At 39.3% G+C, this 27,270-nt stretch overlaps 1 protein-coding gene across 2 annotated transcripts in view; it reads right to left on the bottom strand.

The window, feature by feature from the left end:
* arap2 (ArfGAP with RhoGAP domain, ankyrin repeat and PH domain 2) overlaps window positions 1-27,270 on the bottom strand; it is a 169,915-nt gene that overhangs the window by 17,766 nt on the left and 124,879 nt on the right. For both annotated transcript variants that reach the window (XM_084711724.1, XM_084711725.1), the window contains exons 17-26: window positions 25,952-26,054; window positions 25,079-25,277; window positions 17,738-17,801; window positions 17,044-17,207; window positions 16,101-16,313; window positions 15,832-15,937; window positions 12,824-12,971; window positions 10,050-10,127; window positions 3,696-3,770; window positions 2,817-2,934 (exon numbers count right to left, since the gene is read on the bottom strand). In XM_084711724.1, coding sequence (XP_084567850.1) covers window positions 2,817-2,934; window positions 3,696-3,770; window positions 10,050-10,127; window positions 12,824-12,971; window positions 15,832-15,937; window positions 16,101-16,313; window positions 17,044-17,207; window positions 17,738-17,801; window positions 25,079-25,277; window positions 25,952-26,054 — 1,268 coding nt within the window. The remainder of the gene's footprint in view (window positions 1-2,816; window positions 2,935-3,695; window positions 3,771-10,049; window positions 10,128-12,823; window positions 12,972-15,831; window positions 15,938-16,100; window positions 16,314-17,043; window positions 17,208-17,737; window positions 17,802-25,078; window positions 25,278-25,951; window positions 26,055-27,270) is intronic.

The raw sequence follows: 27,270 nt of genomic DNA, 5'->3' as shown, positions 1-27,270 counted from the left end.
TTTCAACATAATGGGTGATATTATTAACATGTGCAATATTATTTTTTCTGTTGTGTTTAGTGTCACATTTCAATACACTGTGCAATTTCCTTTCAGCATCACTATTACTTTTCATTATTATCATGTGCTATCTTTACATTCTTTATCTCGTTTAATATAATTGTTTATTTCCTCTCGGTATCACTTCCAATATCGCTTTCAATGTAATTGCCACAACTATATTTTCTATTTAGCTTACCTTTGTACTTATCTGCCTTCTATTATTGTTCTATCAGGCACCATTTCTTTGCATTTTACTCCTTATACACTTGATATTTTATATTAATATTTCATTTATTTGATGCTCTATTGTTGTTACTCTTTTGTTACTGTAATTTTGGAACAATCTGGCACAAGAATTTCCTTTGGAATTAATAAAATCTTGTCTGATGAAGGCCCTGCAGGCGGGCCTTGAGAGATAATTTTTTTAAACTTGAATTTTATAAGTTTGAAGTGACCGTAAAATGTTTATGATTAATTAAAAAATTACCTAGATTACCTAGTTTAACAGGTGTTACATGTAGTTGGAGACCGGTCACATTAACACCAATAACTGTCACACCAATTAACACCAATTAATGCATCATATCTTGTTATTGGTACGATTAGTCTCGTTTGTTGATCAGAGTTGTGACTGAAGGTTTTAAATTGGGGCATGGAGTTCCTATATTTGGGAACTTCTGACTTAGAGACTATTTTCTAGAGGAGTAAAGAAGACTGAGATAGAGCTGAACATTATGATGTCACAGTGAAGTTGACCTTTTGGATATAAAATGTCATCACTTCATCATTTTACACTATTAGACATTAGTGTGTAATTTTGTCATAATCAGTGTATGAAATCTTGAGTTATGGCCAAAAACGTGTTTTGTGAGGTCACAGTGACCTTGACCTTTGACCTACAAATTATAATCAGTTGATCCTTGAGTCCAAATGGACATTTCTGCCAGATTTGAAGACATTCCCTCGCATTCTTAAGAGATCATGTTCACAAGAATGGGATGGACAACCCGAGAATGTGAAGCCTCTGGCCATGACTATCACGGGCAAAGAGGCATAAAAAATATGAATTAACTGATAATAATATCATGAAGTCATATTAAGACAAAAGTGTAGGCTGTAACAGCAGCAAGGCAATCATTTTCAGAGAGATCAGTGTATAGAAACAATCATATTTGTCAGGCCTTTGTGAGTCGAGCGCTTCAATTAAAGAGTAAATTATTTCTTGACCTTTCTGTTGAGCAAAAGGGAAGAATGTAGGATTTGTTATTGAAGACGCTCTTCTACTTGATTGAAATTAAATGCTTGTTTAATTTCTTCAAATGGATTCTAAGAAGTGGTAATTAGTGAAGAGGATTTTTGTGTAAGCTTGAACAGTGTGAGGTAAAGAAAAACATGTTTCCATTCCAGTGTTGATTAAAGTGCATCACGGTGCAGGGTGTTCCCCTGGTTACAGTTGATTGAGGAGGTGCCTGTGCAGAGCCGCTGGTCTGATCTTTGTAATAAAGCAAAACTTAACCATAATGTGATTTTGTTGTAGTTGCAACAAGCAAATATTGTTGGAATGGAAAAAATATCCAGTCTGCATTCTGTTCAAAATGCCTAAATGCACTTATATTTATTAATCTTTTGAGGTGGGAGCATTTGATGTCTTTATTGGACGGCGACAGTGAAGAGTTGAGAGCAAATAAGAGGAGACAGAGATGAGGAAGGATATGCACCAAACATCCCTGATTGTATGCAAGCCAGGCACAGTTCGGTTCATTATCAGTGCATCTACCCAAGAACCCCAAGGCAATGCAAAATAATAATGCAAAATAGTTGCATATGAACATAATTCTTTGATATGTTGGCAGCGGGTGACCGGGTAGCCTAAAGGTTAAGGCGCATACGATGTAAGTGCAATGTCCACGCTTCAATTCCCAGCCAGAGGGACCTTTGCTGCATGTCATACCTCTCTCTCTCCCACATTTTCTGTCTGCATCTCTACTATCATTATTGAATAAAGGCAAAAAGGCCAACAAAAAAAGTTGGCACCAGCAATGCAAGTTAGTGGGAAATCCATTTATCTACAGTAGACTCATGTTCCAAAACTTTTTTGGCTTGTGACCCTTTTAAAATGCAGTCATCTGCAGTACTAAACTCGCGCTTTTAAATAAAAACTGCAAGCAGTCCTACCAAGTGAGACACTGTGTGAAATACTGAACCTTCTCTTGACCCCATCATGTGCTGCCTCTGTGGAAATGTTTGTTTATTTTCATATACAGAATATTCGACAAATAACATTACAAAAAAGAAAATCCTGTGAGTCACTGGGGTGACAAGGCTGTACTGAATGTAATTTTTTAACAACTGAAGTTTCTAGCAAGGTTTATAAATAAAGCTTTAAATGAAGCTTCCAACATCTGTCAAATACAGTGATTTATCTGATTAAATGAGTAAAGGACTTTTCTTTGGCAGAAAAGCGCTGGCAGGGCACTGGAGAGCACTGGGAGAAAGGCGAGAGAAAAAAAACCCACTGCATTTGGGTTTTGTTTCTGTCACAACAACATCTTGATCATTTTTAATACTTTGCTATAAGCAGCTAATGCTGTGGTTGTGTAAAAGAACAACTACAGGCAAAGTAGATGGAAATATCTCTTTTCTGTGTGCAGGAGATTTAGAACAACATTATGAAAGAAGGTAAAAGAGATGATCATACATCACTGTTGATGCCGTGGTTTCAGGATACTTTATGATTTGAATACATATCATGAAGAGAACGGAGGAGGAAATACCTAACTCTCCATTCTCAATGACTTCAAAGGTGGTCCAGAGGTCATCGGCGTTAAAGGCGATGCTCCTCATACTCAGTGTAGTTTCTGCGAGCTCCGTGGGCCGCATGCTGGGAGAGACCTACCGCAAACACAACAAACAGATGAACACACACCTCGGCAAAACAATAAAACAAATAAAAGAAAAACAATCGAACAAAGTGAGCATGTTCTGCATGTTAAAGCTCGGATCATAAGCTCTGCAGATCGATATCACTGCTTTGATCCATCTCTGCCAATGAAGAACAACTCAATACTAAACATGTAACTCTAACCGTGCAGATATGTGACTCGCGGCCACGTACGCGCCCCGCTGATTAAATACTTGCTTCTTTGTCAAGTTATTAAGTGCACCTGAACAGAAGCGAACAAAAGCAAATGTGCTACTCTACTCCACCGAGAGAAAGTGGAGTATTAAAGTCAAACCGAGGTGCTGAGGACTCCTCTTTAACCCCATCCCTCTTCTACGGCTGCTGCCGACCTGTGAAAGGAGTCCGTAACCTGCAGCGGCCTGCGTGCCTTGTAAAATGCAATTACTCACACAATTAAATCAGACGTTTCTTTGATTAGTTCGCTTTTGATTTATTTCAGTGGCGGTAATCCCATCAGGTTAAACCACGAATGTCTTAGCCCTATTCTATCAACCTCTCCACCTCTCATTCTACCCACCCGCAGCCCTCATTCCTTCTCCTGCTCCACCTGCCTTCATCCCACACTCCATCTCTGCTCCCTCTTTCTTATTTCACCTTACCACCAGGGACCTATGGGAAAGCAGGCGTACACACAGACTCAACATGCCTGCTGAAAGTACAAACGCACACATTTACACACACACTCTTATACCTTGATTAAACAGCAGTTCTCCGGCGCTCTCTTTTCCAGATACACCTCGAAGATCAAGTCCCCAGCTGGAGAGAACTTGGGAGGGAGGGAGAAAGAAAGGAAGAACAAAAAATAGACTGAGACAGAGAGATCAGTTGAATTACAAAAACAATGCAGCTGGATTAATTGGCTTTTCTTCGAAATTCGCACTCCAGTGTGGCATGAATCTAAATGGAGAAAAGTGAGAGAAACGGTTGGAGGATTTGTGGAAACCAAAGGTCGTTTTCTGAGCTGGAGGCAAACTAAATCCTGGTAGCGTTAAAACCCGGCTAAATAAAGAGAACATGTGTGAGACAAACTTGTAAAGGTGGAAGCGCAGGGCTCATGTTTCACCTACACCGAAACCAAAATGCTCGACTGAGGTGTTTAACTTTAACTGTGCTGTCAGTTTAAAAAAGATCTTGAAGATGCACCTAAGAAAATATGCAGTTTTTTTTGTATGGGAATAGAAAAAAAAAAAGAACTTAAAAGCAAATTGCCAGAATGAATCCAGCAGAGATGCCAAGGCAGAGAGAGAGAGGTTCACCGTAACTTCTTCTGTAACAGTCTTTTCTATGTTTTATTAATAAAAGACACTGCAGTGAGGGAATTTTTCAGCCAGTGCTTCAGTCTTCAACTAATAAATCCTTTTTTCTGGAAAATACATCTCGGTTTTTAATTGTAAGGAGTTATTTTAGTCATCTACTGTTTGTGCATTAATTGCTGAAAGCTAATCAACGTATGCTAAATAAAATGCTGAAGGTTTAAAGGAGCAATATGTAGCAATGTGCATGCAAAAGTTGGAGCCATAGACCATATGTTAAATATACAGTCTATGGTTGCAGCGAGTTGTTCCCCACCGCTCCGTCCTCCCCCTCGGTGAAGCACTGCAGGCTGCAGGAGCTCCGCAGGTGTTTGGGACGCATGCAACATTGTAAACTGACAATAACACCTGACAGGAGTTTGAGTTAAGTGGCTGCATTGCAACATATTGCTCACTTTAACTGCTATAAGCGTCCACAACTTCTAAAAGGTTATTAATACTTTCTTACGACTAATAAAAAGACACTTGGTCACTCAGTGAACATTTGGCGCTAATTTGGCTGCTGCTGCTGCTGAGTTTGATCATTCTGAGCTCCTGAAGAAACATGGCAGTAAAGCATGGCGGACCAGTACCCTCTGTAGCTATAAAAGGCTCATTCTAAGTTAACCTAAACACCACAATTCTTATTTTTCAGGTGATTATACATTGATGAAAACATTTATAGCAATATTCTGCCAATAGATCCCTCAACACTTAATCTTAAAGTGAACTGCAGTCTTACTTAGCATAAGCTACCTTAGCTAGTGTGGCACATGGTCGGGGAGCTAAATGGGAGTGTGCACAAATGTCACATCCTTCAAATTTTACAAGAAGAACATAGAATCAGTCCACAGGCAACTGAAAAAGTTGCGTTACAATCCGTTGCAGTGGATGTAAACTGCTACACGTAGTTGGTTTAAGATAAACTGTCAATACACTAATTTGCTTACATGCCGAGAATTAACAAAAAAAAACGATATCACTCTCAATTTCAGTCTGTTAAGTATTAAGCTTGAGCCAACTAGGAATTAGCTTAGCCTAGCATAAGGACTACATCAAGGAGAAACAGCTAGCTTTGCTCTCTCGAAAGAAAAAAAAATATTTCAGCACCACTAAACTTTTTTTTTTTTTTGAGGCATTTTTGAAAAGTAAAAAAGATATGTTTTGTTTTTATGCAGTTAAATGCTAACTGTCTAACCACTGTGTTACTGTAATACTGCACTACATTTCTGTTTATACACACAAGCAAGACTGAATTTGTCAGTTACTATCGTCAAGCTTAAGTCAGCCAAAACTAAAGCAAAAGCGTATTTCTGAATTCTGAACTAGCTAGCTGTTTGCTCTACTTACATTCTTTATATTATGGTATGCTAAATCAAGCTCATCTTAAACTAGTCACACCCTTGCTGCTGCTTTGCACTTAACACAAAGAAAAGAGAGTGGTACTGGTTCTCTTGTCTAACTGTTTTTAATACAGTGAATAAGAAAATAGCAATTACTCACCCTAAGAATAAACTTAGCCTGAAGTTGAGAACAAAAGTAGTGGTGTTGAAAAACATAAATCAACTTTTTCCTCCTTTGGTGCCGTTTGAAATTTTCACTTGCAAATCAATTGATAGATGATGAAAGAGAAAACATTTCTTTTGACTAAATGTAACAGATGTGAAATTGAAAAGAGGACTTCTAAGTAGCTTTTCCGCCTGATATTCAGAAGGTCAAATTCCCACTAATATTGCTCTTGTCAGAACAAATCATGGCACCTTTCTCCGTGTGTCAGAGCTGTAATCCTCTCTCCCTCCAATTAAAAAGTGATTTTTTTTTTTTTTTGGTGAGAAGTTGGAGAAAGAGAATGAAAATGTAGCTCTTTAAAGAGAAAGGGTCATAGTTGAGGCACCAAATCTGGATTTCTGGCTCAGTGGAGTGGTAATCCATCTCCAGGAAATGAACAACTAAGTGAGCACGAAAAGGTTTCTTTTCCCTTGGCTATCTGGAAATTACAGCTACTTTTCTTTTGTCATTTTAATGTACACGTGAACTGAGGTCCATTATTGACTTGAGCTGCGTGGACTGTCGCAAGCGAGGGGAACCCACTTCTCACTGCTGTGGTCCTAAAATAACATAGAAATTACAGTCATCTAAACCAATGAAGCGGAAGCTCTAATTGTGAAAATGTCACACGTTGATGTGGGGCCACCTTGAGCCGCTGAGAACACTTTTCCTCCTTCCCGTTCATTCTTACGTGATGGGAGGAAAACAACAAACTGGGTTGCTGAGAGAAAAAGAAAGACATAAGATGCTGACAACTTGCAGAGGAAATGGGCAAAGTGCAAAAAAAGTGTTAAATGGTTTCCTAGCTGAAGGGGAGACTTCTCAGCAACAAGTAAGAAAAACAGCAATGTTCTCTGCAAAATGAAGGCATTTCTAATCTTTACCAAAGTCATACTCTCTCCGCACTCGCCCTGGCTGTAAATGCAAGTATTGATTTCAAAGTGCCACTTCTAACTTACAAGGCATGACATTGCCTTACACCTCATTATATCACTGATTTACTTACTCCCCTCAGTCTAGCCATACTATCCACTTGCAGGGTGCAGGCCTCCTTGTCATTCGCTGCCTTTAAATGGAAACAGATGAGGTCAGAACCCTCACCTGCAGGGCCTAAGCCCGCTGAGACAAGCTTCCTGCAAATGTCAGAAGCGCACACGGTCTTGGTATTCAAGAGCAGACCCAAGAGCCATTTGCACAGCAGCATCCTGTACCTTAAATCTTATCCTATCTGTGCTTTCCTCTCCTGTTTGGAAATGCTTGGACTGCGGGCTGAAGAGTTCAATCTTAAATCTTCTTATCTTAAATACAGCAGGGTCTGAAGAGTGTGAGTTTTTAGCCTACCCAGCATTATGACAGTAGAGATGTGTTGTGTTGTTTGGCTGATCCACCGCTTGGGTTCAACACTGAAATATCTCAGAAACTATCAGAGGTGTGGGCTCGAGTCCCATGACTTGGACTTGAGTCACAAATTTGATGCTTTATGGACTTGCAGCTCGACTTGTATAATGAGTCGGCTTCACTGGGACTTGAGCCTTTTGCCTTGGAAATACTAGATACCTTCCAATAATTATTTAAAAACAGAAAAAAACAAAGTGAATCCATGAATCGATTAATTTGCCTTAATCTCTAGACTCAACTACCATTAACACTATTCATTCTCAGCAAGTCAACACTTATTTTCCCCAGTCATCCTTGTCTGCACTATTCTGACAGCATCAGACGCTCAAGAACCATGAAGAACATTATGACAGAGTTGGGATCAATCCAACCAAAGATTGCACCCAGAGGCTTATACTAGCTCTATTTACAAGGATCCTAATATTGCACAAATGATCAAAAATAATAATCCAATACAAATAAAAGTGCCCATGACCAATCAGAAGGATTTTTTAATCAGGGTGAGAGGGGTGACGTGGCCCTTTGATAATCCATCAGGCATAAATCATTCATCGGATATCAGACATCATTGATCCATGTACTGATCCAAATACCTTAGTATTAAATTTCTGTGAAATATAAATATTATGCTAAGTAGCACAAAATGAGAGACAGAAAGTAGCCTTACATCAAATGTCAATTAAATCAAACTGTCCTATCTTTTGCCACAGTTTCACTGGGAGACTGGCTTTTGAAGTTAGCCCTGGTAACAATCTGGACAGTCCTTCTCCTCTTCAGTCTGGAGGACACGACATCCATAATTTCCAAAAAACAATCTGAAATGCGGGCTCATCAGACCACAGCACACTTTTACAGTTTGCATCGGGTAATCTCAGGCGCCGGAGAGATCTGCAGTGTTTCTGGATGTCGTCGATGCAGCAACAAACTGTGTTTACCGACAGCAGTGTCCCTGAGCCCGTGTAGTATCAATTGTGTGAGTTATGACTGCAGTTTTTGCTGTGGAATTGTTTTCACATGTATTCACCACCTTCTACATGCTTGTTTACTAGGACGAACGTTGAAAAGAAGAATTTATTTTCTCTATGTCTGATAACCTAGACCTGCACTACACTTAACTTTGATACAATAGTCTACTGAATAAAGAACTGTAAAAGATAGCTTACATAAACCAAAGTCACACACCCCTGTAAATAAACTGCATGCTGACTTTATGAGTCTGTGGGTGGGAAATTACATTTTTTACAAACACTTTTTCATACTTCTTCAGAATGAGAGCTACAGTGTTATACAAAGCAGCCTGGAGTGGATGATTAAAAGGGACATTTCGAGTCACAGCCTTTAACATTCACATCAACTCAACGTCCAAATTAGCGGTTAAGTTGACCGGGTTCAAAATGCTCGGGAGCTTGTTGTCCACAGCTCTTGCAGACATGTAAAGTAATGTCTAACAACACACCCAGTGACTCAAATGTTATCTTAAGTGATATTAATGGTGTACAAAACTCTGAAAATAAGTTTTCTATAAAAGGAGTTCATTAATGTAACGTTAATTTAACATTTTAATGACTTTAAACAATGTTTAAGTTTGCTAAAATGTTAAATCGTCCCTAAAATAAGCAAACCCATTATCTCAACAGAGACACTTTCACCATGCTGACTTGTAATTACATTAAATGATTGTTGTTAATGAAAAACTGCTAACTTTTCTATTTTTCAGACAGTTAAAGGAGCAATATGTAGCAATTACGCATCCAGAAATGACTACTACAGTCCAAATAGCGAGTTGGAGTCACAGACAATATATTAAAAAGGCTGAATCTCTATTTAATACACAATCTGTTGTTGAAGTTGTATTCTTCTGCAACTCAGGCAGGCGACAGGAACACTGCAGGAGGGCAAGACAAATGCAAAAATTGTAATTTGACAAGTCCTTGACGGTGTCAGTTGATGTGAAGCTAAGCCCGTTATCCTGAAAACAAAAGCCCACTGCTCTGAAAACTGGAATTCAGTGACAGCCTGCATTACATATTGCTCAATTTTAGATTTTTTAAATAAACATCTACTCCTTCTAAAAGATGATTAAGGATTTTTTTCATCTCATGAACAGAGTTATCTGGCAAACATTCAGCATTCACTGAAACTTTAATTAACACAAAACGGACAAACAAAAGTAGTTATTAAGTGGTAACAGTGCTGCTGTAACACTGATGTCAGAGAAGCCAGTTTAGCATGTTTCATTAATCTATGACATATGATGGTCATTTTATGATAAACTACTATAAGTATCTTATAGATTTCTTCTTTAAAATCCTAACAGCCTCAAATTCGTGTCTATAACCAAAATGCTGTCCCACTTTTCACTTCAGACAGCTTTATAATAGCACTGGCTTTCCACTGAGTAACCCTCCTGCCCCACAGCAGCAGACATGTTCTAAAAGCCTACGGACAAGGTGGAGAGCAGAGAGGCGCGGGGCACAAACAACTTATTTCAGATTTCAACAACAGCAGCGGCATGTGATTTAATTTTTTTCCCCGGTTATCTGAACCAAATGTTTTTCTCGGCCGAGGCATCCAGGCATAAAGTACCTGCCGTAAAGGTTAACAGGAACAAAGCCCTTTTTTCCTCACCCGTCTGCTCTCGCCTCCTCGCCCCCTCCATCCTCTTCATTTTTGCCAGAAAAACAGGAAACTTGTTCAAATGAATCCCTGATTTGAGAGACCTTGACGCATGCAGGCAAATCAATACACACACAAACAAACAGAACACCCGTTGGTGATTTCCATTTGGGTTCTGCGGGTCGGCTTACTGTGGTGTCCTTCTTGTCGTTCCAGCGTGTGATGAAGCTATTCTCCCTCTCCATCTGTTGCACCCGCTCTTCATTGACCTGTTACAAAAAAAAAAACACACACAAACTCAGCCAATGAGAAACTTTCCGTCTGCACACTTTAGAGACGTTAAACTGCCTGATAGAATCATAAAAACATTTTCCGGGGTCATATTAATTCCAGCGCTCAAATACAATACATGGACGAGTAGATTAAACCAGAAAAAAAAAGGTATCATGCGCAAACTGTAGAATTGGGTCGTTCAGCTAACACTTCTAAAACTAATTTTGAAGAAAGAAGTTGGCTGTGAGTGTTTGACACAGCTCAGCGCCAAGTGAATACTCTTTTCTTTCACAAAGTTCTGCGTGGGAAATGATATTTTTTTATTCCAACTTTTTTTTAACATCATTATCATTTTCAGAGAACAACTTGCTTTGTTGGGTGTTATGCGAATGGCAGAGAAGATTGGGTGAGAGGAGAAAAAAAAAACAAAAAAAAAAAACTCACAAACTCATCGTGTGTGTGTTTAGGCCTGATAATGGGCCCCGTCGACGACATCCAGCACAGAACTGGCGCTTTAATTAGCGGGATGTCTCACTCCTTTTTTTTTTTTTTTTTTTTATGTCACAGCGTGTGTATTCACTTGCTATTGGGCTCATGATTGGTTGAGCTTAATGGCTATTTGTCATGCGAATGATGGCGTCCCGAACCGATTTGGAGTGAATGCTCCTCCTTTAACGTCAGAACAAGAGGGATCCAGGCGTTCCGCGGGGAATTAGCAGGCGCTCCGTGCTGCGTATCCCGTAAGCCAGGCAGCTCTCCAAGGGTAACATTGATCCCACACCCCCGCCCATCAAGTCAAGCCTATTGTGGAGATTTGGCAACAACACTTCTGCTCCCCAGATGGTTGAAGTAGGAAAGTGTAAATAAAGTCATGCCTGCAGTTTGGTTTAGATATGCAATATGGTAATACAGTACATGGATGCTTTAAATGTTGTGATTGTTTTTTTTCCTGATGACATCAGACTGCATGTACTCCACCTTTCCTACAGAAAGATCTCAGGGTTGCTGTTTACAGAACAGTATGTATACTTTCATTTTTGGACGGTAGTGGTGGCAGCGTACGTCAATTAAGGACGTCCCAAACACCGTTTTTGGGGCTTCAAAGCTTCAATGAGAATTGTCCGTGAGTATTCAAAGCTTCGACAGTAGAGTGGAGGTAGATTGTGTTGAGCTCACACTCATCACGGCCCTACGATTGCGGGGTCACATCGAAAAATCATCTCTGATGGGCGCACCGGTAGCTCAGTTGGTAGAGCATTCGTCTCAGTTATCAGTCCTCTGAAGAGGCTGTGGGTTCGATTCCAGCCTGTGGCCCATTTCCTGTCACATCTTCAGCCATCCAATCCAAAATAAAGGCATAAAAAAAAGACCCGTCCAAAAGATAACATAAAAAACACTCGGAGCAGAAATGCTACTTCATGAGGAATGTTTTCCAATCGTGAATACTGCTCTGTGTGCTCATGCACCCTCCTTGGTTCAATGTGTACAGGTTTGGAGACTAATCAAACTCTGTAGAGGAGCTCCATCTCTCGCTCTTTATTCGTGTTTTGCCTCGTTTTGGTGGGACTATGGACATCAGTTACCATGGCAATGGTAGAAGCTTAAAAGCATTTGGGTAAATCACACATATAATTCTTTTTTATTAAATTTTCTTTTCAAAAACCTTCACCATTAAGACCACAGAGTTGCTGACTTATTTGTTTCTTGCTCTTAATAAACTTGCAGCAAATATACTTGGCGATGACGGTACCTGATTTAACGCAAACTTGAACATCAACAACATTTTTAAGATGACAAAACAGTATTTCAACTTTTTTAAACTGCAGCACTATGTTGCTGCAGCGCACCTTAAACAGAGCTGTTAGAATAAGACTTTAGGATCTAGAATAAACTTTACTGAAATATAATGTTACAGGCATCTATATATTCAGAGTCTTTCCTTATTTAAAAGGACTGAAATTTAAAAGGACTTTTCACCCTCGGCAGAATATTTTAAGTCGGTCTCAGACCTCCGTCACTGCTGTTTTCAGCATTTTTATCAGAAAACACTAGTTTTCAATGATGGTACATTATTAAAAACTTATGACTTTATACAATGAAGGCATGACATAGTTTTTTAAATGCTGTTGCTTTATACACTCTGCATATTAACATCAAGTATTTACTCTAAATTTAATTCCAACATCTTGAAATAAAGCTAAAATTGCTGAACAGAAACAAAAAAAGAAAATCAGACTGTTGAGTCAAAGGGGAAAAAATATTTCCTCTTTTTTTTTATTAAGTTATATTTCTCAGACTCAGAACAAACTTATAAACCTGGTCCCATTTCGCCCTCAAGCGAAAGATGTCCTGAACACGGTTCCTTTGGTATTTTTTGTTCTAGGTGACCTGTTTTTTTTCAATATGATCTCTGTGTTTTCTGGAGATGTGTGCAGTCTGGATGATTGTTATAGCTGAGCAGAGCGACATCAAATAAACCAACTGGTTTTCCATGACTGGTAACTATGTAGGGTTTGAAGTAGCAAGGTGGTTTATTAAACTGTGATAAGTTTTTTTAACCAAATACGTAATAAAACCTGGATGTTATTTAACTTTGAAGTGGAAGAGCCACATGAGCTCAGCCCTTCGTCACCCTCCTCATTGTCTCCTGTCAGATGCCAAAAAACGAATAAATAAAACATTTGTGACTCACACTGAAGAGTGTAATGTAGTTGCTGATGAGGTCACGGACGACGTTAGTTTCCTGCGGCGTTTGTCCCTGAGTCTGAAATAAGCAGGAGGAGAAGACGGAGGCCAGTTTTTCGCTTGGCATGTGGTTGAGATGGGAACACTGCTGAATCCTGAATTACAGAAGAAACATGGTTAGAACACAAATGTACCTGCACACACACAAACCTATCTCCTGCGTGATAACACTCTCACACCCGCGCACACACTGCACAATCACACACAGAGTTTAGCGAAATGTTAGGCCTCAGTCCAATTTCAGCAAAGGGCCAATTAAGCTTCCTCCAAACAATCTACATCATTAACATAATGTGGCTAAATCACAACCATCCTCTGCAGGTTTCAGAGGGAACGGCGTGAAATATGAGCATCAGTGAATGAGACATCAAGACGGCGGAGTGTTTGTATCTAAACGAAGGTGGAGATAGAAGAAGTAACAGGTTTGCAGCGCGGCAGCAGGACAAGATCAGAGTTGTGATGATCGCTTCAAGTCGCGTTTCCACCCCAAGTACTCGGAACGTTTCAGCTCCAGGAACTCCAGCTTCCATGGAACTAAAAGGCTCCTTTAATGTTGTCTGCATTTCCTCTGTCATCTAAAGACCGATGGAGATTAGGAAAAATTGTCATTCATTAGTCAAATTAGTCATTTTGTGTCTGCTCATGCAAAAACAAGGATGATACAAAGCGACAGGCAGGCGTCATTATTTGTGCGACTCTGCAGGTCACCCTGTCCAGGTCCTGCCCCTTTTCGCTTTGTGCTCCAATGACACTTGAGCAAACATGGTGCCTCAGTCAATTTCACCTTTTCTGGTTTCCTGATTGAATCCTGTGTGCTAGGCTTGTCTGTGTTAAAAGAAAACCAAATGTTGAAGTAAAAGATGTTGCTGAGGGACTCGTAAAAGCAACATTCACATCTCAAATAAGCTAGCAAAAAACTATCTAACTAAAATCTAACTAGCTCGCTAATCTACACCAATCATTAGCTAACTTAAAGGAGAAATCTGTAATATATTTACTGCAATACATAACCATGATATGTCATCAGAGGTTAAAGCTACATGCTAAATTGAAGTACTGGCTTCTCTGACAACTGCATAAAAGCGGCGGCGTCCTCCTTTGAAATTTCAATTCCCTTCCTTAACATGTGTTTTTGTTTGCCCGTATCACATTAATTAGTGTTAAAATTAAAGCTGAATGTTAATCAAATGAGTAGGTGTCTGTTTATGAGTCATAAGAAATCATTAATAATCTTGTAGAATGAGTCGATGTTTATAACGGTTAAACTGAGCAAGACGTTCGTGGAGTCTGGCTGTGGATTGTACAGTGTTTGTGTACGTGAAATTAATTATTATTGTTTCATTCTACACCAGTGAATAGATTAACTCCTCTATTTGTATCCTATTATTTTATTACTTAATTATGTATTTCCAGACATAGAGCTCAGTGTTCACAATTTTCAAAAGTGAAAAGACTGAAAAAATAATCAACATTGACAGCAAATGCCTGAGAGTGAACTTGAAATATATTATTTCCCCCTCATTAAGAGGCCTGTATGGCTACAAATAGCACCACTTGTGCCATGGACTTCAGCTGCTAAACGCTTGAGGTTTTAATAATGGAGCCACTCGATCTGTCTTTACTTGCAAAATGCCAACAAATGATACAAACAATACGAGATTGATTCATCATTTTCAGCTCGAGGACACTGTTGCTTCAGAGACAAAAACACATTTTTCCTTTTCAGCTTGTAATCTGAAAAAAACCCTCCTCCACTCCACATACAGTTCAGTCCCTCTGACTAAACCTAAGATCTGAATAGAAGGCATACCACTTTATTGGTCAGAAGGAAAAACACAGCAGAGGGCAGAGTGGGTCATTAGCAGAGCAGAGGGGACAACAGGCTAATCAGCGGGTGACTTACAGCAACCCTGGGGCTACTCAGGGCGCGGGACCTTTGAGTCTCCGAACTTGTTAGCCCTGTGATGCAGCGAGACATCTGTGGAGCTACACCTGTTCTATCAGTCCAATCAAAAACATGACGAAGACGACGGTGATTTAACAAGGTGCATAAATAAAGTGCTCTGCGCCATCTTTACGTCCAATTAAGTGTCTTCAAGTTTCTACAAAAGTGTCCAGTGGCTGCACTGATCGGGCCGACTTCACACCTTCACAGCAGTGGTCAAAGAAGTACTCAAATCTTTTACTTAAGTAAAAGCAATAGTACAGCAATGTAAAAGTGCTGCATTATATGTAAAAGTTCTACATTAAAAGTTTTAGTTGTGACTTACAGTAACTACCTGTGAAAGCAGAAGTAGCAGTAGCTTAAAAATGAAAGGATGGTGTTTCGCTTGGCTGCTACTATTTAAGTCTGTGTAAAGCAATAATCAATATGGGACGATGTACAGTGAGTTGGCGCTCCTGCACCACCCTGTTGTGGTTTATTACACAATAATGACCTGCTCACTGTACATAATCACATTATATGCCTACTTATTTAAAAAAAATCAATAATTTGACACAAAATATATATTTCATAACTGAACAATTAGAATCAAGTATTTAACAATTAATAAGTGTAATAACTGTTATTAACCACCCATCCAAATTTGAGTGATTAAAAAAAATCACAAAGCATACAAAATCAGTTTCTGTTTTGGGATTTTCTTTGATTTTCTTTCTTCTTCTTTTTTTTTATTAAATTGGACACATCTACTTCATCTACATCAACTTTTATAAGTTTATCATATGTTTTTTATATAAGATCTTGATCTGAAAAATAACCAGTTTACTCCAAATTGTAGTGGAGTAGAAGTATTAAACAGCATAATACTCAACAAGCACCTCAAAGAGCAGTACTTGAGTAAATATACTTGTGTATTATGGTGTTATTTCATACTGTACTTGTCAAGTGAACTACATTGTTGAATGTGTGTGTGTGTGTGTGTGTGTGTGTGTGTGAGGTTGTGTGTGTACCTGTACAGGTGTTGGAGCAGAGCATCGAGGGTTGACCTGTTTATCTTTGGCAAACTCTCTATGAAAGTGGAGTACTTCTTCACTCTCAGCCTCTCGTCCTTCTCATCTACAAAGACCACACAGACGAGAACTGCTGTGAAATTGCTAAATGAGACACGATCATGGACACATGAAAGAAATGAGGTTTAATTATTTGTGAAGCAAAATTTAATATCCAAATTATCTGTGTGGAATATTGTTTGCTTTGCATGTCACAACGCCTCACGTACCCAGAGCTGACACCCAGTATGGATAGAGCTCCTTGGTCAGCAGTGCGTCCTCTGCTTGGGATAAGAAACTCTTCAGGGTGTCGGTCACATCCTCCAGCTGGTGCTCCTTCTCCCTCAGCTTCACATTACGGGCATCTCGGGTAAACTCCTCCAGGAGCAGGGCCACTCGGCCAGCGTCCCCCGGCCTCTGGTAGACCCCTTCCTGGCACAAACCTGATTAGGGATGGACAGATGAGTGATTGAAAAAATAAACTGACAGGTTCAGCTCATCACTTTATGACTTTTGTCATATGGTTTTATGATAAAGTCCCTCTAATGTGTAGTGTCTGCAACAGTAAATGACAGTACATCGATTTCTACACACAATTATAGGGCAATAACAAACCTTACGGGCGCTAAGTTGTAGGATTTAACAATGTTACATAAGCACATTTGAATGTAAATTGCAGGTGGAATAAAATTGCTACTGCAAGGTATATTAACCTTTTGCACCACTTTACAGTTTCAGTTAGAGTTAACTTTATGCCAGTCCCTCATTACGTCGCATACCTCTTATAATGGTAATGTATAAACCTCTTTTTTGCATTCATCATGCATTGATAGAAAAACAGGCACCATGTAATATATATCTGTGTGTTTATATTTTGCAAATAACTTTGAATGCTGCAATAACAGTGCAGTAAAAAGTTGGACTACATTTTCCAAGTGTGATTTTCTACATATCATGCTTACATTCACACCTTTCACACTCATCACAGTAACAGCGTAGAAAGTAGTTGAACTATCTTTAAAAAATATACTGGATAATGTCAGACATTATAAAGTATAAATTACCATCACACTGTAGTATACTGCATGAATCAGCTTCTCAAGGGGAAACCATAGTAATGGTTATGCATAACCAATGTTTAAGAACTTCCCCAGTAAATATAATGTAACTCACCATACTGTGTGACAAAAGCAATGCAACTGTCGACTATAATCGGGGCGCCATTTTTCGTCAGCTGCTGGTCGCTGAGCGCCTTGCCATCTGTGCCAGCAGCCAGCGTGATGGCAGAGTGCCACAGTGCAAAGTCCATCTTGTTGAAGCCGTGGACGTAAACTGTTCTATTAAAGACAGTGAGGGGAGTGGAAAACGTAATTATTAATGAAGTACACAATGACACAATTTTCAGTAACAATATAGTCTTTCATTTTTCAAAAGCAAAAGTTGTTCACATCTTTGGGAAAAAAAGCACTGCTAAGTCATTAAATAAACAACCAACAAGATTAAAGGAATCCAAAAGCACTTGTACAGAACACACATCCAAAAACAACCACCGGTTTCCCACGAGGTTTCATCAAAAACACACAAACGAAGAGCAATTAATGGAGTAAACACAAAGTCTCGTTGCATTACTCTAAAAGGCAGCCTGAAACTGTTGGGCTTGCGCTACATGCCAGCTCAACTTGTCTCTGTAACTGACGCGGGCAGTCTAGCGAGGCTTTAATTACCTCGCGTGGTTACAGTAGGTAAGTACATTTGGACTAACAAGACAAATGCAAAATCAAAGCTAACAGCGCTGCATAATGCATGGTGTTGTTGTATCACAAATACGTTGCCAATTAGCACACCTTTTTTTCATAGACTGACATACCTTCCGCCCTCCACCATCAGCAGGACTTGGATCTTGTCCTCACCCTCCGTATGAGTGGAGACAGCTGAGGGAAAAAGGGGCAACAAGTTGTAGGAACTGCAGGCTATAAAACCGGGTACATTCAAAGAGCAACACATTCTGCGCTAATGCAAAGCAACATGTACGGAACGGTTTAGGTTTGACATTTGCACTTGTTCAATCTCTGCAAAAAGCTTGAGCACTTTAGAAGCTTTAGCCATGAAACTTGAAAGTCGATGCATTCATTACCTGTCACTGAAAGGTCTCTGTTCTCTTAAGTAATCATTTACTTTTTAAGTCAATCATGGAAGATAACGGAGTGCACAATATGTCTAGACATACCTGACTATTCTTTTGAAATGTGCATACAGTGAAAAGAAAAATTAAGAAAAGTACAGTAGTGGGAAATGCCAAGTGCGTGCAACTGGGGGTAATAGCATTTCCTTGTTATAAAGGAAAACATGGATATTGTTTTTGTGTCACACACTTGCTAAAGGTGCTTTAAACAGGAGAGAGAAGTGATGCATAAACACTAGTCAGTGGTCATCAAGCTTTACACAAAGTCTAAATGCAACCACATATGATTGCACTCTTTGAGGGTGGTATTTAACACAAAAATAAAAAAAAAATAGACACAGTCCCTAACGTTCTTTATCTGTACAATCAATCTCAAAATACCAGTGCAAGGATACGGAAAAAAAGAAAAAACTGGGCTAAGAGACTCGAAAGCTCTGCCATAATCTCTTCTGTGGGTTCAAACAGCTGCTTGGATCAAGGCAACAATCACACACACACACACAACAAAAAAAAAAGTCCAAAAAAGATATGAGGCTCTGCAGTTCTGTCACAAATCTCCTAGCAACAACATCTGGTGCTTTCTTCACTCTCAAGTCCCCACTGTTTGTGCTCAAATAACGGACACATATAAAAAGCCAACAAAAAAGAGAAGAATCTGAACTTTCCATAAATTAAATGTTGCCTTTTGGAGAGCGATAGCTAGATATCTAGCTACGTGTACAGCAAGTACTTACTAAATAATGCAAGATTTTGTCATAATGCACACCAACATCTCACTGTCTTCTTGCAAGGTTGTTTATTTGCAGGAATTGTTCAATATTTTGGGAAATACTCTTTAGTGAAAAGACAGATATCACTTTTATGTTAAGAAATATCATCAGCAGCTAGTTAGTTTAGCTTAAACTGTTGTTTCTGTTACACTTTGATTTTTGTCCATATTAAACAAGATGCTAATTAATGAATTATAGAGAAGATGATCAGTGGGCTTTTTTACAGTTGAACAGAGCTAAACTAAGCTAATCAGATGCTAGCTACATTGAATAATGTTCAATAATGTTTAATCCACACAAAAAAAACAAGGTGTAAAAATAACATGTTGTGGTTTAAGCTAGTTTAGCCTAGCTTCAAATTTACCATGTGGACATCGTAGTGGTGTCCACCTTCATATTTAAATCTCAGCTAGAATGCAAATAATCATTTTCACATTTACACCTAACATGCTCACATCTAGATAAGAAATAAGAAATACTATCAGTGGACAATATTTTCTCTGTATTGTATGTCTTAAATGGATAATTTCACAATTATCACACCATCAAAAACAGAAAGAACTTTTTCTCTGTTTCTTCTCCCAAATACCACAATCTCTGCATCTACTGCTCTGGTAAACATCGATTATCTGCAGCAACAGGAAATTTAATTTAACTGCTGGCACAGGAAAGAGGACTGGTAAAAAATATTACATGTTGCAGTCTTATTTTGGTTAACAAATCCTTTGTTTGGGCCTTTCTATGTTGAGCTTAACAACAAAAACAATTAATCCCCAAAAGTCTCTCTTTACACATAATTTGCTTTTTATTTTCATTGGCAGATTTTCAAGGGCACAGTATTTTATTCTGATCCAAACAACAAGAGAAGAAAGGAGAGAACTTCAGAGATTGATATTGACTTGAGAGAGGTTTATTAACAGCGTTATCAGGTAAATGCAAAACACTTGTCATTGCTGTTTGAACAAACACACAGCAATCCTCTTTTATCCATCTTACAGCTCAGTGGGAAACTTTTATTACTTAATATGTTTGTGTGATAAGCAACTAAGTCTGTGGCCTTGTTCTCCTCATTAATTTTTTCCGGCCGTCCTGAGGTTTCCATGATGTTTTTTTCCCCTCTGAAAATCAGAGTGATTCAGGGTGCTGGTGCACATATTCAGCAGTGTTCTTGATTTTACAGGTATTATATGATAACCCTCATAATATATATATATATATAGAAAAGCCCCGTTGTCCACATTTGCAAGCAGTAGTTCTTCAGGATGGAAACGTCTCCGTTGGGAGTGTTCATTGCCGGGAAGCAGGTGAGGGATGCTATGTTTGTTGCAGCCAAAGCTTGTTTTTTTTTTTAACCTAATGTTGACGTAATGTTGCACCAGCTAAGTGAAGTAGCAAAAACGTGCTACAGTTAAACCTTAACTAAAATCAGTGTGGACAAAACTATCTTTATTACAACCAAGCACAGCACGATTAGCAAGGCCTGGTTACTTTTTAGCTTACGACAATGTTATCTTTGTTGTAGCAAGCCGCTAGTTGACATAAGCTAATGTTGGACAGTCATTATTATGGAGACAACAGAGGAACTTGAGAAGTAGGAGAATTTTCTCAACACACAAAGAAACAAAATACAAACAACAAACAAAAACTATGATTACATACCAAAGAAACCGCACCCTAAGCTGTAAGAAATGTGTTGTAGTCCTTATTAAACATTTGTAAAAAGTATTTTAAATGTAGAATTGTTTATATCTATGTTTACTATCATTTTTCTTGATCATACATCATCTTAACTACACTAGATTGGTTTTTATCAACTTGAATTTGTAACTGTAGGCTGTCATAATATGTATATTAATTGCTCTTTCTGAACATGCTAACTGTGATTGCTATATATCTTCAGAGTTAATATGGACCTCAGTGTGGACACATTGAGATTTGACTCCTAAACATGCTCGACTGCAGTCTTGTGCTGATGCCAATCTTAATTTTTTAGATGATTGAGCAGAGCAGTGGGATTAACAATTCCTCTTTATTTAGCCACTGCCTTCAGAGAAATCCACTGAGAAAATTGCACCAAATGAGTTCAAAGTTAATGTGCTTATCTTGTTTGAAAACCACTCATTTCAGAAAGTTCTGGGTGGGAAGGATGATTTGTGCCCTGTGACGGGTTAATGATTATCCAACTGTATCTGTCATATCCCCCTCATTTTACTTTGGTTGGAGTTATTTGTGCGGCAGACATCTTGACACGAGACATCACAAAAAGATCAATCCTCTCTTAAGTACACAGCTGAGCCCCCAGGAAGCCATTTTGGGAGGCAGTGCACTCTTGTTCTTTGGGGGTAGGATTCTTTTTCTGTATTTATTTGTGACTTTATTTATTAATATACCATTTTTCAAAATTAAAGTGCTTCATAGCCAAGACAAAAATAATGAACCACTGACAAAGATCAATAAAACAACTCGAACAATAAACTAAAGACAGTAGTCACAGGGTTGAGAGAGAACAAATGACAAACAATGCAACTCTTTAGCAGGTTTTAAGACAAGATTTAGAGAATGATCATAACTCTTTCAGCCCGAAGTCAGAAAACTGAGGAACAGACTGCATTGCACTTGCAATGAACTCCTGATGCAGTTTGAAGTGCCGCATGTTGGAAACATGTCGTGATTTTAATTGAAAAGTGTATTTATTAAATCCTCCCACTGCTACAGAGGGGCACCTTTCATGTGGTGGTGTCACTGCAGAGAAAATAACAGTTAATCCCATGTCACAGACTGTGATTCCTAAAGGGATCCTTTCGATGCTCCAGAACCTACCATCCCCTGACAAAACACAGTCCCTCCTGGCGCTAGCGGCTCCCCGGCTGTGACAAATATGGTTTGAGAAAGCCGGGAATAAAAATGAGCGCCGCTGCAGTTCTTTACCCCGCCCAAGGTGAGAAGATGGGGCGGCACTTTGCGCGATTTGATCCACATCGAGGTGTAAATGGATTAAAAAGATCCATTGATTCTTCCCCTCCTTCTGTTCGCACATCGCACTGGCGCAATCGATCAATCTGCCAAAGTATGTGTGAACTTCCACCGTGACTGGCAGCTTCCCTCCACAGACCGTCCTTTAAATAACTGGCAGTGACGTGGAGGTATAGGCAAAAATTCATGTGCACGCATGACACTATCACACTGTGAATATGTCAGATTGTTATTTCACGTGACTCCTTCTAAAACCATGTTGTCATGCTGCATTTTGTGAAAACGGCTCAGGGAAATCTACGTGTTTTGGCTGATGCTTGCTTGACGATGCATGATGTCCCATTCTGCCAGCATGTTTTCTCACTCGCCGTCTTTTGCACAGCTACTGGGAGTTTGCTGGTAGGTGGAGCTGGGAGGGTGGACTGTTAGTAAGGCATGAACTCTCAGTCAGTCTCTCTCAGTCGGGCTTGCTGCAGCCACTTCATCATGAATATGTATATAAAGGAGTGTCAGTGCAAAAATGAAGGATGGGTTTATTTATTATAACTGCACCTTAATTGTGCTTGCTTTACTAAAGAAAAAAGCATTAAGTACTAAGCAATCTGTGGTATAAAAGTATAAAAGAAAGTATACAAAAACAATAGCAACAATATGGGGTCTTGTCCAGGAAGTGCACATCGGGTCTCATGCACACCAAGCAAGAATCATACCCCCAGACCAATATAGACCTTAAATGACCTCATTTTAACATCTTCTCATAAACAGCTCTGCAGCATCTTCTCACTCTCCTCCAAAGGACGATTTTTATAATGGAAGACTAAGCCAGCCAATTAGAGCAGAGATCTGGGTAATGGTGTGAGAAGCTGAAATGTCTTCTGACACCAGTTGCTTTCATGCATCCTCCGACATCCTTAAGTGGTTATAAATGAAAGTAGTGGGAGGGTGTCATGGATTGGTAGCTTTTTAGAAATTACACAGTATATCAAACCGGGTGAGAGTGAATTTTAAAAAGCCGGAAATCTCACTGAGTTACTGCAGTTGACCAATAACGCCATAAACCATGAGCAGATATGGTCACTTTGGGCTGCGAGATTCTAAAACATGATTTATTCAGTATTAAAAAGCTCCACTGAAGCTGTTTAACCAGGGACTGTTTGCTCAAACGGTGGCGATTTGGAATAGAGCTGAGATCAATGTCTTTTACAAAAGTGAGTGTTTCTTTTATGTATTGTATATATTAATGCTAGAGGTCAATCACACTCACATCAGTGCACCACCCACCACACCAGCATTCACAAGCAGAAAGCAAAGTACCACACTAATATAGTTCAGATAGAACCACTTTAGTCAAAAAACTTTTATTTCCAGTATGGCTCATGGAATCAAGGATGGATCTGCTGAGGTCTAACGGTGTGGCACCTGCCACCCCCTGAAAGAAGTCTTGCCACCCGACCCAGCTGCCACCCCAGCTTTGGATGATCTGATTTAAAAATATATACATGAAAAGTTATGCCTGGCTGGAAATTTTTCACTTAGTGTAAGTGCTAGTGAATGCAGCAAGAGATGATGCTCCCTGTGGGCTTCCGAGTTTCGATTTCACCCAGCTCTGTTAGCCATCCCTACTGCAACTTCTTTTTTTCCACCTCAGTGCAGCTTCTCTTGGTTCCAACCAGGCACGACGACTACTCTTTTTTTGTTCTTGCTATAAACGTGTGTATAGGGATGCTGCAGAATGGTGGGGTTGTTTTGTTGAAGCATGTTTTCTTCAGTAACAGTGACTCGTATTTGACTGTGTGACAGCCAGATTAAACCTGACTAAACCCAAACAATAACCTTTCTCTCCGGTTGCCTGCAGCTACCTAAACTGCTCGTTCTGCAGACAAACATGTCCAGATTTTAGATCAGTCATGAGAAGGCAACATACAAAAGCACCCAGTTTAAAAAGCACTAAAATCTTTCGCTCAAAGCCCCAAACAATAATCCACATTAATCATCAAAGCAGTGACAGCTCGTTCAAAGCAAAGTACCTGAGAGTCTGCACTTTCACCACATTTTCAAATTGAAGTTCGGAGAAAAGGGCTTTTTGCCATTCAATCAGAATTACTGGATAAACACTAGACATTGTTGATCATTGCCAAAACTATTGTGCGGCTTAAGTGACACAATTTGTGAGTTTTTATGTCTATGTCTCTACCTAGGAGTCAATTTAACCCCGGTTTAACGTGGGAACTGCACTACATATATACAAGCACTAGACATTCAATAACATGACAGCAAAGTGTGGCATCTTGGGTTGTTTTGTAGTCATAATGTTATTATGCTAGCAGGTTTCTTCATTTTACAGTAAATTAGCTGTAAAAGTTTGTATGATGGGAGAGTCAGGTTGCACAAATGTGTGATGTATGTTGTGTTTTCTCAAGAGAAAAAGCTCTGAGGTTGAAAATGATCTTGCACAAAGATAACTAATAAATCTTAAAAACATATTTTCCCAAAACCAGGTGCTGAAATTCTTTTATCTGGGAAAATAAAGCAAATTTGACCATCCACTCAAATATGTGTTTTTCTTATGATTATGTCTGACCTTGACTCAACTCGACTTGTGTGTGTGCAAAGTTTATCATTAGAGTGGTGTTTTAACATTCCTCTACTGAAGGAGGTGATAAATAAATAATGGAACAAATCTGAAAGCCAATCGCTGTAACGCAGCCAAACTTAAAAACGTAAAACTTTCAGCAAAGAGTGGACTTAGCTGTGTCAAAGCCTGCTAATTACAAGCTAACAAGTAAACAACAAAAAAACCCCAAACAAATAAAAAATGGTAACGATATTTAATATGCTGATATGTTTGCCGATAGTTGCAGATTTTGGTGCACAAAAGACTCCACATCTGAGTCAGTGTGTGGCTGAATCTCTCCGACGAGTCCTCTAATGCTAATACACCGCTCTTTCTCCAGTTGACCCGCCACAAGGGTGGTGCTTCCAGCCCCTTGTCAGAGTTTTTTACTTTTTATGTGGGAAATATTAATCATAGAAGAGTATTTTTACATACTTCAAAACGTTTGGGGGGCAGCTTTAATTTGAATTTAACTTTGGTGAATTTCAACACCTGAATTTGCACCACTGACCCTTTGCAAACCATCTCGACAGCGCTGACCTTTCAGGGAGCAGAGAGACTTCAAAATGCAGGAAGCTATATGGGATGTAACTCAACATATTATCTGCTTAACAAGGACTGCAAGACACAGCGAGAAATAGAAAGAAATATTAATGCAAATATGCTTACTGAGCTCCTGCAGCTGTTTGAGTTGAAGGACTTCCTCGTCTCCCTCCTCGTCTCCTGGGCTGAAGTGCAGGGCAGAGCCTTCCAGCATAAACCAGCCCGTCCTCCAGTGGTACAGGTCATGGCCCTCTTTGTAGTGCAGTCTGCCAATCAGCTCGACGTCTCTCTGCACCAGTCCCTCGACTTTTGACGGGACGAAACACTGCGAGTCGCACATCAAAAAACAAAAGAGAAAATGAACAGGCTCTGGAACGGAGAACTTTGAAAACTTTCTGCCGCAGCGGCGTCGCCTCAAAACAAAGAACGACACAGAAACACAACAGGTGCAGCCTTCTTCTTGTAGGGATAAACCTTTTGCTCAGTTTCTGCTCCCTGGCTGAATTATTCTCCTACTACATATCCCTCCCTCCTGCTCGCTCGGCTCTGTCTGGCCATTGTTCTGTGATTCAAATTGAAATACGGAGGTGTAGAAGGCCTATGGTGCAGATGGAGAGACATATGGACGGATGCAGCCATGCCTCCCACTATCTATGACTGGGTTGCCTGGGATTAAAGAGATAAAAAAGGCAATAGGGGACGTATTTATGTAGGGTGTTATTACAAGATCCTGTCAGCATGTGGGGGAAGAGATAGCGAGACCACTTGTCTTATTGAAAGAAGCGCAGGCAGCATGGGGCTCACTGAGGACAATGTGTCCAACTGTGAAAAAATTAAAAAAGTAGAGGACAGATGAGCTGTAGTTCTGCAGAACATTCACACAGTTTCTTCTTTGTAACTTTAAGTGAAAAACAAACTTATAAAGGAGGTTTTTGAGTGTGTGTGTGCGTGTGTGTGCGTGTGTGTGCGTGTGTGTGCGCTGTATGCAAAGTGTGTCACCTTTGTTAGCGCCTGGATCCAGTCATGCTGTGTTTCCTGTGTTTCGGCTCCGACAATCAGCACTCGCTCTGTCTGCAGGTACAGCTCCACGGTAAACACAGCCCTGCAAGACACACAGCTTGCTATAGATCTGGAGTGGGAAAATGTCCTCACAAACAAACACACACACACACACACACACACACACAGCGAGCACACAAAGAATATGTGCACATTTGCATTTCATTTTCAATTAAAACAGACAAAAATACTTAAAAATGACTCAGACTGAAGAGCAACTTGCAAAAATTAATGGAATGTATTATATCCTGTGTTTACATTCACTAGTGGTGAAATGAAACCAAGCACACTCATTCAAGTTATAAACCTAAGCACACATTTGAGGTACTTCTACTTTATATTCATCTTGAATGTTTAAATTTTATACAACTTTACACTTCTACTCCACAACATCTCAGAGGTAAATATTGCACCCTTTACTTTGTCTGACACAGTTTTCATACCCTTCCTGTACAGTGAAGACAATTTATCCACAAATTTAGTGATTTTAATATGATTGTTTGTGATAAAGTGAAGAATGAAGTGTTAATTTATGGCCAAAGCCTTTTGGACTAGCTGGAAAACAGACATGTGTTACACAGCTGAAAACAGGGCTGAGTAAATTAATGACCCATGAATAAGTAATGTATTTCATATTATATTGTAATAAATGGTACAATTAACCCCAATAGTGAATATAATTACTGTAGGAAGTTTGTGTAAAACAAGCACTTTGAATGACTTCTAAGCAGATTTTTAATAATTTGCTGATAATGTGAGTAATTTTTTTACTCAACTCTCTGTCTTCTCATTCTAGTTGGCGTCAGCCTTTCTACAAGCATTCACATATTTCACATACTTCAAATACTATTACTTCACGAAGGCATCTATTCAGTCTGGCATCAGCCTTCAACAAACATTCAAAGATTCCTCATCATTCAAACTTCATTTTATTCAAGGAGGCATCGGAGTGTAGCATGACCATGCAGCTCTCACACCCGCACTTTCTTTAGAAATTGTTTTTTCAGTTGAGAGATACGAAGTTGTTGGGACAGTGATGCTACAAACATATGATGATTAAGCTCGTCAGTGGAATATAAAGTAGTTATAATCAGCTCAACCTTCAATATCTACTGCATTAAAATGCAACATGCACATTAATATTGATGCAACAACATCATATATGATAGTAAAACACTGCCAGGAGCCATTTACTGCACAGTGAGTACATTTACTTTTGATACTTTAGGTACATTTTGGTGATTTTCTTTAAGGTTTTG

This window comes from Lutjanus erythropterus, chromosome 23 (genome assembly GCF_056507025.1).
Source record: "Lutjanus erythropterus isolate fLutEry1 chromosome 23, fLutEry1.hap2, whole genome shotgun sequence".
In the NCBI taxonomy this organism is placed as follows: domain Eukaryota; kingdom Metazoa; phylum Chordata; class Actinopteri; order Lutjaniformes; family Lutjanidae; genus Lutjanus; species Lutjanus erythropterus.
This window is presented reverse-complemented; position numbering and strand designations above follow the sequence as displayed.